At 56.2% G+C, this 9,270-nt stretch overlaps 1 protein-coding gene across 2 annotated transcripts; it reads right to left on the bottom strand.

The window, feature by feature from the left end:
- Positions 1-1,235: 1,235 nt before the first annotated feature.
- Positions 1,236-8,600, bottom strand: NMUR1 (neuromedin U receptor 1). 2 transcript variants are annotated; one of them, XM_033229864.1, is made up of 3 exons: positions 8,444-8,600; positions 6,198-7,092; positions 1,236-3,506 (listed from the first exon to the last, which is right to left on the bottom strand). In XM_033229864.1, exons 1-3 carry the CDS (start codon positions 8,444-8,446, stop codon positions 3,124-3,126), a joined length of 1,281 nt encoding a protein of 426 aa, XP_033085755.1. In that variant the 5' UTR covers positions 8,447-8,600; the 3' UTR covers positions 1,236-3,123. The 2 variants fall into 2 exon arrangements, with proteins under 2 accessions (XP_033085755.1, XP_033085756.1); XM_033229865.1 differs by having other exon boundaries at positions 3,124-3,506; positions 8,440-8,578.
- Between the last annotated feature and the right edge of the window lie 670 nt (positions 8,601-9,270).

The raw sequence follows: 9,270 nt of genomic DNA, 5'->3' as shown, positions 1-9,270 counted from the left end.
AGGACTTGTTGCTGATGTGTTGCGGAGACATACACAGTGTTCACAAAGAGGCACCCTTCTTTTTTTTTTTTTTTTTTTTTTTTGAGACAGGGCTTCACTCCAATTTGCCCAGGCTGGAGTACAGTGGCACAGTTTTGGCTTACTGCAGCTTCGACCTCCTGGGCTCAGGTGATTTTCCCACCTCAGCCTCGCAAGTAGCTGGGACCACAGGTGTGTGCCACCACACCTGGCTACTTTTTTTTTTTTTTGTATTGTAGAGACAGGGGTTTCACCATGTTGCCTAGACTGGTCTCGAACTGCTGAGCTCAAGTGATGCACCTGCCTCAGCTTCCCAAAGAGCTGGGATTACAGGCGTGAGCCACCACGCCCAGCCCAGAGGGGCACCCTTCTACCAACCCCACTGCCCACCCGCCCTGCTGCCTGCACTTCATAGTGCTGTCCAGGGTGCCTCGAGCATGAGGCGCCTCTGACTGTGGCCGAAGCAGGCCTCTGGGAGTCCAGAACTGGTCTTGGGAAACAACTTCAGGGTCCAGCCTACAGCTGGGATCCAGCATCTCCCCCTCCCACCCCAAGGCTACTTCCCTGGGAGCTCAGGGGCACCACTTAGGTGCTCGTGGCTCTGCACAGCTTTTCACAGGCTCCTTTCTCTGCAGAATCCACCTGTCCCTGCAGTCACTCCCCTCCCCTGTCCCCCACCCTCCCCCAAGGCCCACTTCTTAGGCGCTGTCCCCACTCAGGGCTTGACTGTGTGCATTCAGTTAGGGCAGGCTCAGGGCCCACTGAGGAAACCACCTCCCTCAACCAGCCTCCCCTCAGCTCCCTCATCCACTCTCCGGCCTCCACGAGGTCCCCACTTCTCCCATTGTCTACCATTGTCCTCAGTGTCCCCCACTCCCCACCCCCAGCTTTTGTTGCTCTCTGGGAGCCCCTGTAGTTCTCCCAGAACTTGTCCACTGGGCAGGACTGGCAGGCAGGTTGGTTCTTCCTCCCCCGAGCCAGGGATTTAGTAGGCAGGGGGCATCCAGGCCTTCCTGGCCAGCATCTGGGAATTCACCCAGATGGTTTGTGTGAGTCCCACTCCCCTGGGGCTGGCCAAGCCCTATCAGAGTGGAGCCCATGAGTCAAATGAGTGCAAGCGTGAGCTTGGATAGAACATCCACTGGACAAAAGGCCAGATACAAAACTGTGTATGTGTATTGTGTATATAAAATAAAACAGCCACATGAAACATCATTGGAGGAAACAATGCCACTGTTACTGCTTCAGAGTAAAGTTATGGGTGGTTTTAATTTTTTCTTTCCTTTAGATTTAATCCTTTTTACGAAAATTGTGGCAAAATATACATAACATAAAATGTACCATCTTAACCATTTCAGTGTATAGTTCAGTATTGTTAAGTATTTTCACATTGTTGCACAACTGATCTCCATAACGTTTTCATTTTGCAAAACTGAAACTCTGCACCCATTAAACAACTCATCACTTCCCCTTCCCCTAAGCCCCTGGCAAGGGAGGTTTTACATTTTTTTTAAATGTTTTCATTTTTGCTTATTTGCACTTTCCAAATTTTCTATGATGAGCATTTATTATTTTTATAATTGAATTTTTAAAACTAAACATTATCTGCAACCCTGTATCACGTCTTCCACTTTCTCGGCAGGGAGCATGAGCAAGGGGCGTGAGCTAGGAAGCTGTCTGCAGGGAGAACCCAGACAGATAGACCCCAGGTCATCCTCCAGCTCCCAGCCATGGAAGCCAGGGCTTCCCCTCAGGAGAACAAGACTCAGGGACTGCAGCAGGACAAGCTTCCTCCATGAACTGAGTCCTGGCTGAGCACTGACTTGGCCTGCAGGGATTCAGGATGGGTCTCAGTTTCAAGGATTACTTGTCCCTGTACCTCCCCTGTCCCTCTTCTCACTGCACTGAGGTCGGCAGAACCCTCCACAGGGTTGCTCCTTGCCCTTGGTTGGCCATGTCCCTTGCTCTCAGAGACCCACTGGCCAGCCAAGTCCAATACTCTGCTCACTGGACCCCCAAGCCAGTCTGCACGTATGTGAGGACGGAGGTGGGCTGTGGTGGTGAGGTCAGCATCCACGCTGGCTCTGCCCCACTTGTGCTGGGAGACGTTGGGGAGGGCATGTGGAGGTCAGGGAGGAAGTAGGGCTTGCGGTTGATAAAGATGCAGATAATAATTTCCACTCTGTCAATCTGAGGGTATTGTTGGTTTCATTACAAGCGATGGCTTACACACACAGAGAAAGAAAACCACAGCTAAAGTGCCAAAGCACGACACTGTGGAAAGCCAGCGCCTCTTTCATTTTTCAGGCTAGGAACTGAGGCCTAGAAAGGTGGACTGATGGGCCGGGTGCAGTGGTTCACGCCTGTAATCCCAGGACTTTGGGAGGCCGAGGTGGGCAGATCACCTGAGGTCAAGAGTTTGAGACCAGCCTGGCCAACATGGTAAAACCCTGTCTCTACTAAAAGCTAAAAAAAATTAGCTGGGAGTGCTGGGGCTTGCCTGTAGTCCCAGCTACTCGGGAGGCTGAGGCAGGAGAATCGCTTGAACCCGGGAGGCGGAGGTTGCAGTGAGCCAAAATCGCGCCACTGTACTCTAGCCTGGGCGACAAGAGTGAGACTCCATCTCAAAAAAAAAGAAAGGTAGACTGATATGCTTGATGGCACATGACAAGGTGGTGACAGCAGGGCTGAGACTGGAACCAGGGCCCCTGGATCCCTGGGCCCCTGCCAGAACCTGAACAGGAACTGGGAAGGACAGCAAGGACCCAGTGGGACCGTTTCAGAAACTGGCAGGGAGTCCCCAGAGAGAGGACTGCTGAGCTCCAACTAACCGTGCTATTTCTGCAGGGGAAGGACTTGAACTGGGGGAGTGGCAGTGGAGGCATCAGAAGTGCACGGTGTGGCATCTGGTCAGTGTGAGTCCTCAGCAATCAGGGATCCTTCCTCCTGCTGTTTCCCTTGGAGGGAAACTGAGGTGCTGGTCAAAATTTCTAGGCTGAACTAGGGACAGTACGTGAAGGCATCCCTGCAAAGGAAGGCAGATGTGTCTCCCCAGCTCCAGGTGACCCTCTGGCCCCTCCAGGTGAAGCCACTTTGAGGCTCCACTCAGGATGGATCAGTCTCTTGCTGCTCCTCTGGGCCATCGTCCCTAGCCAGGGGGTGGACCCTGCTGCCTGGGGAGCCCACATCACACAGGGTGCTGCCTGTGGTCACCCTGCTGAGGCTGTGGGAGCTGTGGCGGGGTCTGAGGCGGTGGCAGTGGGCCCCGAGGCACAGGGCCTCCTGGAAGGTCTCTCGGAAGCGGCTGGACATGAGGCTGTAGAGCACGGGGTTGGCCGCCGAGCCGAGGTAGAAGAAGATGCCAGAGATGACATGCACATGCTGAAAGGCCAGGTGCAGGCTGTCTGTCCACTGTGACACGATGCTCCACATGACGCGGTCGGCGTGGAACGGGGCCCAGCAGATGCCAAACACCATAACCATGACAACTGCAGGGACAGACAAGGGAGGCAGAGTGCCCGCCGGAGCCCCTCAGCTGCCTTCCCGGGCTTCAGTTTGGGTCACCCATTCTCACATCCTCTCCTATCCCACAGGCCACCCTCACCTATCACCCAGGTGGAAGTTTCTGAAAGTTTGCCTGTTCTGGCCATGCCTCTCAGAGAAGCTGCCTTCACCACAGTCACTGACTGTAGGCAGTGGGGCATGTCCCTGCCTCTGGCCACAGCCGACTAGACCAGGCATGGACACCTGAGCCCAGCCGGCCCAATCAGATTCTCACCCTGGAATATGAAATTGGGTGAGCTACTGGGGTGCTACAGGCTGTGGGGCTAGGGTCACTCTGGATGCCCACTTGGGGACCGTGCCTGCTGATGCATAAGTACAGAAAAGAAGAATGGGGCACGTGCTCAGAGAGCAGCAGACCGGAGGTCATGGGACCAGGGAGAGTGAGACACATGAGACATACACATGCATGCACACACAGACACACACGCATGCATGCACACACATATGCACATACACACATGCACACACACATACACACTGCCTGCCTTGGCCCCTGGCCTTTTCAACTCCAGCCCCCAGCTCCCCAAGGCCCATCTGAATGTCTGGCCCTGCACTAACCTGCCCCTCTTTACTTGCCAGGCCCTTGCCCACCCCCTCCCTAACAAAAGGTAGGACCGTTTGGCCAAACCTTCACTCTTTCTCCCCAAATCCCTACTGCCTGTTCTTACCCAACGATGCCCTTCCTTGGGTTTCTGCCACAGGGCCAGGCATGATTTTTGTTTCTTGTTTCTTGGGTTTGCTGCTGCAACTCACTAGCTTTCCTGGGCAGTGTCTTCCCAATCATACCCTAGCATTATTTTCCTCATAATTCCAGATTTCAAAAAGGACGTTGCTCACAACCTCCCTGGCACCTGGCCTGGTGTACAGAGGGCCATTGGACAGTGGACAAGGGAGGGAGGGAAGGAAGAGAGAAGGCCAGCAAGCAGGAAGCCCGCCTTCTAGGGGTGAGCCATCCAAGCTGAGCACCTACTGCAGACTCTGCCCACCCATGTTTTCAGGGAGGGGACGGGGTAGCAGGCAGGAGGCAGGGAGGCAGCGGGCAGCTGGTCCTGAGCACGGTTCCACAGTGCAGAGCTGGGAGGCATGCACACAGCTCTGGGGTCAGCCCTACCTCAGGAGCTGCACAAAGACTGGGCCCTGGGACGGTGCCTGAGGGGCGAGAGGAGCGAGTCACTCTGGGGATGGGGCGGCCCCCAGTTAGCTGGCTCTGTCTAAAGTCTCAGTGGCCCTCTGCTGACCTGGCTCACCCCACTGGCCTGATTCAGGCTCTGCTGAGGTGGGGCTGAGCTGGGATGCAGGTAGGTGGATGGGGCGGGTCTTTGATCGGCTTAGCATGGGTCTGCCTTGCTTCCCCAGGGCCACAGCTTTTGAAAAAGAGCCAGGTCCAGGCCACAGAGATCCAGAGCCTCATCCCAATACATTGGCCTCCCCTAATCTGCACATCTCCGGCCTGATCCCCTATGCCTTGAGCCTGGCCTTCACTGACTCGCCTCGGACTGGGGCTCCTTAGATAAATGGTCACTCCTGTGGTTCCCAGGGAACCGCAGACATGGCATGGGGGAAATTCGGCACCTGGCCTCTCCAACACCCTCCTCCCCTTCTTTGGGGGACTTTGCTCCCCCAGATCCCACTGTGTAGTTCCACTGGGGGCTGTGCACCTTGGCATCCTGCCACTCTGGCTCAGGAGGTGGGGCATGACTTAGGCCCCACCCATCAGAATCCTTCTTGGGACTTTTCACTCATCTCTAAGGGAAGAGGGCATTTCCTCAGGAAAGAAGACGACGTGCAGGTGGCCATGCCTCGCAGGCTGCTGCCGAGAAGAACAAGGCCAAGATACGTTAATAACCAAGAAAAGCCGGGTGCAATGGCTTATGCCTGTAATCCCAGCACTTTGGGAGGCTGAGGTGGGAGGATCACTTGAGCCCAGGAGTTCAAGACCCGCTTTGGCAACATAGTGAGACCCCATCTCTACAAAAATGAAAAAATTAGCTGGGCATGGTGGCACATGCCTGTAGCCCCAGCTACTTAGGCTGAGTGAGGTAGGAGGATCGCTTGAGCCTGGGAGGTTGAGGCTACAGTGAGCCGTGGTCACACCACTGTACTCCAGCCTGGGTGACAGAGCGAGACCCTGTCTCAAAAAAAAAAAAAAAAAAGAAGACGACGAGAGACCTGAGACCTGGAGGGTCCAGATCTCATTTTCTGTCATCCTGGAGCCCAACCACATGCCCTGCCCTTTCTATGTTTTGGTTCCAGCATCAGGGCCCCAAGCTTAGCAGGGTCCTGGACTTGGTTTAGTGCTGTATTGTTGCTGTCTTACTTGTTTTTGAAAAAGGGACCTTGAATTTTCATTTTGTACTGGACTCCACAAATTACACAGTCAGTCTTACATTTAGCCATTAATAGGTATTCTTGGTGTAAGATTCTAGTAGGGTAATCTAAAAGAGTACACAGGAGTGCAACTCAGACACATGCACACATGTACACACGCACACGCACACACACACGAGACTAGAGGAGTTCCTCGCCCCCTGTAAACCCAGATACTCAGCCCCTTCTCCCAGACCCCAGGAGCCCCAGTACCTGGCTCAGCCCCTCTTCCCAGCCGTGACACTTACACAGCATCTTGGTCACTTGTCTCCGGCCCCGATCGCGCCGCTGGAGCCTGCAGGTGTCTCTGGACATGGCTGCTGCAAAGCCCCTGCCCTTAGCCTCCTGCATGAGCAGTAGCCTCTCCCGCCGCAGTCGCAGCCCAATGAGCAGGTAGAGCACGCTGATGATAGCCATGGGCAGGCAGAAGAAGAGCAGCGCAGTGATCTGCACTGCCAGGTTGTAGAGGGCCCGTGGGCGGACCAACGTGCAAAGATCTGAGTCCGGCACTGGGCCCCGGCAGGGCACGTACAGCTGCTGGATGCCATGCAGGCTGGTGTTGGGCAGGGAGCAGAGGATGGCAAGACCCCAGACAGCCCCAAGCACTCGGCGCACGTGGGCCTGTGTCACCATGGACCTGGCCTGGAGCGGGTGCACCACGGCCACATAGCGTTCCACGCTCAGGGCAGTGACGTTGAGCACTGAGGCCAGGCAGACCATCTCGAACAGCAGTGTGCGGAAATAGCAGCCACCAGCGCCCAGCAGGAAGGGGTAGTTGTGCCACATCTCATAGAGCTCCAGGGGCAGGCCCACCAGCAGCACCAGCAGGTCCGACACGGCCAGGCTGAAGAGGTAGTAGTTGGTGGGCGTGCGCATGGCCTTGTGGCGCAGGATGACCAGACAGGTCAGCCCATTGCCCACAGCGCCCACTGTGAAGATCAGAAGGTACGTGGCACAGATGGGCATGAACAGATCTGTCTGCCGGGGCCCCAGGTACTTGAGTCTCAGTGCCTCATCAGTCAGGTTCAAGTCCTCAGGGTCAAAGTGCCCCCTGGCCGCACTGCCATTGCAAGCCATGGGGCTCCTTGCATCCCCTGGGTACAGGTCTCCAGGGAGGACCGAGCAATTGAGGCAGGGAGGAGTCTGTGGAACAGAGGGGAGAGATGCCCAGAAAGGTCATTCAGGGAATGCTGGCTCTGTCCTAACTCATCAAGCCAAAGGTGACATTAGCACTAAGATGACCATTATTTTAGGCACCACTGAGAGAAAAAACTCTTCCATCCACAAGTCAGAGATGTGAAAATAAGCTTGGTACGGTGGCTCACACCTGTAATCCCAATACTTTGGGAGGTCGAGGCAGGTGGATCACTTGAGGTCAGGAGTTCAACACCAGCCTGGCCAATATGGTGAAACCCCATCTCTACTAACAATACAAAAATTAGCCAGGTGTGGTAGCACACGCCTGTAATTCTACTTGGGAGGTTGAGGTGGGAGAATCGTTTGAACCCAGGAGACAGAGGTTGCAGTGAGCCGACATCGTGCCGCTGGACTCCAGCCTGGGCAACAGAGAAATACCCTGTCTCAAAACAAACAAACAAACAAAAAGTAAAACTCTACATTAAAAAAAAAAACACGTGGGGTTTTGATTTTAAATTTCAGGATCTATTGGAACCTTTGAATAAATAACAGATCTTGGGTGTCTCCCCTTTCAAGCAATGATGCTAGATGAGGCACTCGTTTGGGCATCTGTAAAATGGGCACAATGCCTGGTATTGCAGGGTCTTCAAGAGCAAGCGCTCTAGAAGCAACTGCCTGGATTCGAATCCAGCATCCCCAGTTTCAGGCTGTGTGACATTCAGCGAGGTAACCTCTCTGAGGCTGTTTCCCTATTAGGAGGATCCAGGGAGTTTAATTCATGAAAGACATTAACACAGGGCCTGCCTGGCATACGGAAGGGCACGGGGATCACCCCTTTGCTCTGGGGACGTAGTCACTATGAGGGTCAAGTGAGGGAGTGTCAAGGCTAAACACTACAAATACTTGATCCACAAGTTGATTCTTTTTTCTGTTTTCTGTCATCTGAACTGTTCAGTCTCCATATTTGACGCCCTTGGCACTGCCAGTTCTGGGGTTCCCTCTCCCCTATTGAGCCCCACACCGTTCCTCCCGCCCGCCCTCACCCCCGCCGCACAGTAGCGCGAGAGCCTGGGGGACCAGTTGAGAACTCGCAGGCGTCAGCCCGGGTTCAAGGGAGGCGCCCTGGTCCTCGAGGGAGGCGCCCCGGTCCTCGAGGAAGGGTCGCAAGCCCGCAGCCCCGCGGCGCCCCTGGCCGGAAGACACAAATGACCCGAGAAGTTGCGAGGCTCCCCAGTGGCGGGGGCGGGGGGCGCCCCGATGGAGCCCTCGGACCCTTCCCGCTCTAGGACGACCCCGCCCGCACCGAGCCCCGGCCCAGCCGCCGCGCCCTAGCCCACGCCGGCGCCTGCGCACCTACCATTGGCCTGCGGCCCGCGAGACCCCGGCGTCCACCCTCCGAGCGACTGACACAGACGCGACGCGGGAGCCGGTGGACTGACGGACGGCTGTCCCAGCCCCACTACGCCCCGCCTGTCCGACCCGGAACGCCGCCAGGGGGCAGTGCAGTCCCTGCAGCCCGGGCGGCGCCCCCTCCCGCACCGGCGAAGTACGCGGCTGTCGCAGGCGACGCCTTCACAAGCAGCGTTATCTCGCGAACCCATTTTACAGATGAGAAAACCGAGCCTTAGAGAGCCGCAGAGGAGGAGCCCGAGAGACCTGGGGCTCACATGAGGTTTCCGCCCTCCAGCGTGCTAAGTTTAGCATAACCCCGTGTCACAGTGTCCCTGCGACCTCCAGCTCCTCCTGCCCAACATTCAGACCCACCTCCAAAGACAGGGACGGCCCACTAGCCCCTTGAAGTCGACATGCGCCGGTGGGGTTCATCCTCCCAGGCTCCAGCCCTCTTCTTCCGTCCCAGGGCCCACGATTGCGGCCTCCGCAGCCCCTCCCACCCGCCGCTCCCTTCGGGGCCTCCAGGCCCTAAGTCCAGGGGCTCGGCCCTGCGGGACTGGGCAGGAGCCCCCATTCTCCCTCCAGTCCATCCTCCCACAGCCACCAACGACCACCACGCCTCAAAACCTTCCTTGGGGCCCCCCGCTGCCTTCTGAAAAAGAGCACACCCAAGTCTAGCCTGGTGGTGGACCCCCCCACTCCTCACCTGCCTCCCTGGGCCACCCTCTCCTCACCATGGTCCTCAGCCCCAAATACTGTCCCCCTTATCCTTTCAAATGTTCTTCTGCCCCC

The sequence above is a fragment of the Trachypithecus francoisi genome, unplaced genomic scaffold (genome assembly GCF_009764315.1).
Source record: "Trachypithecus francoisi isolate TF-2019V2 unplaced genomic scaffold, Tfra_2.0 Lachesis_group13, whole genome shotgun sequence".
Lineage (NCBI taxonomy): Eukaryota > Metazoa > Chordata > Mammalia > Primates > Cercopithecidae > Trachypithecus > Trachypithecus francoisi.
Note: the sequence above shows the minus strand (reverse complement) of the source record. Positions and strands in the feature narration are given on the sequence as shown.

Excerpts from the sequence above, each read along its gene's own strand:
- NMUR1 (XM_033229864.1), bottom strand. Across the intron at positions 3,507-6,197 it reads ACAAGTGACCAAGATGCTGT|TTGTCATGGTTATGGTGTTT; the intron begins GTAAGTGTCACG and ends CTGTCCCTGCAG.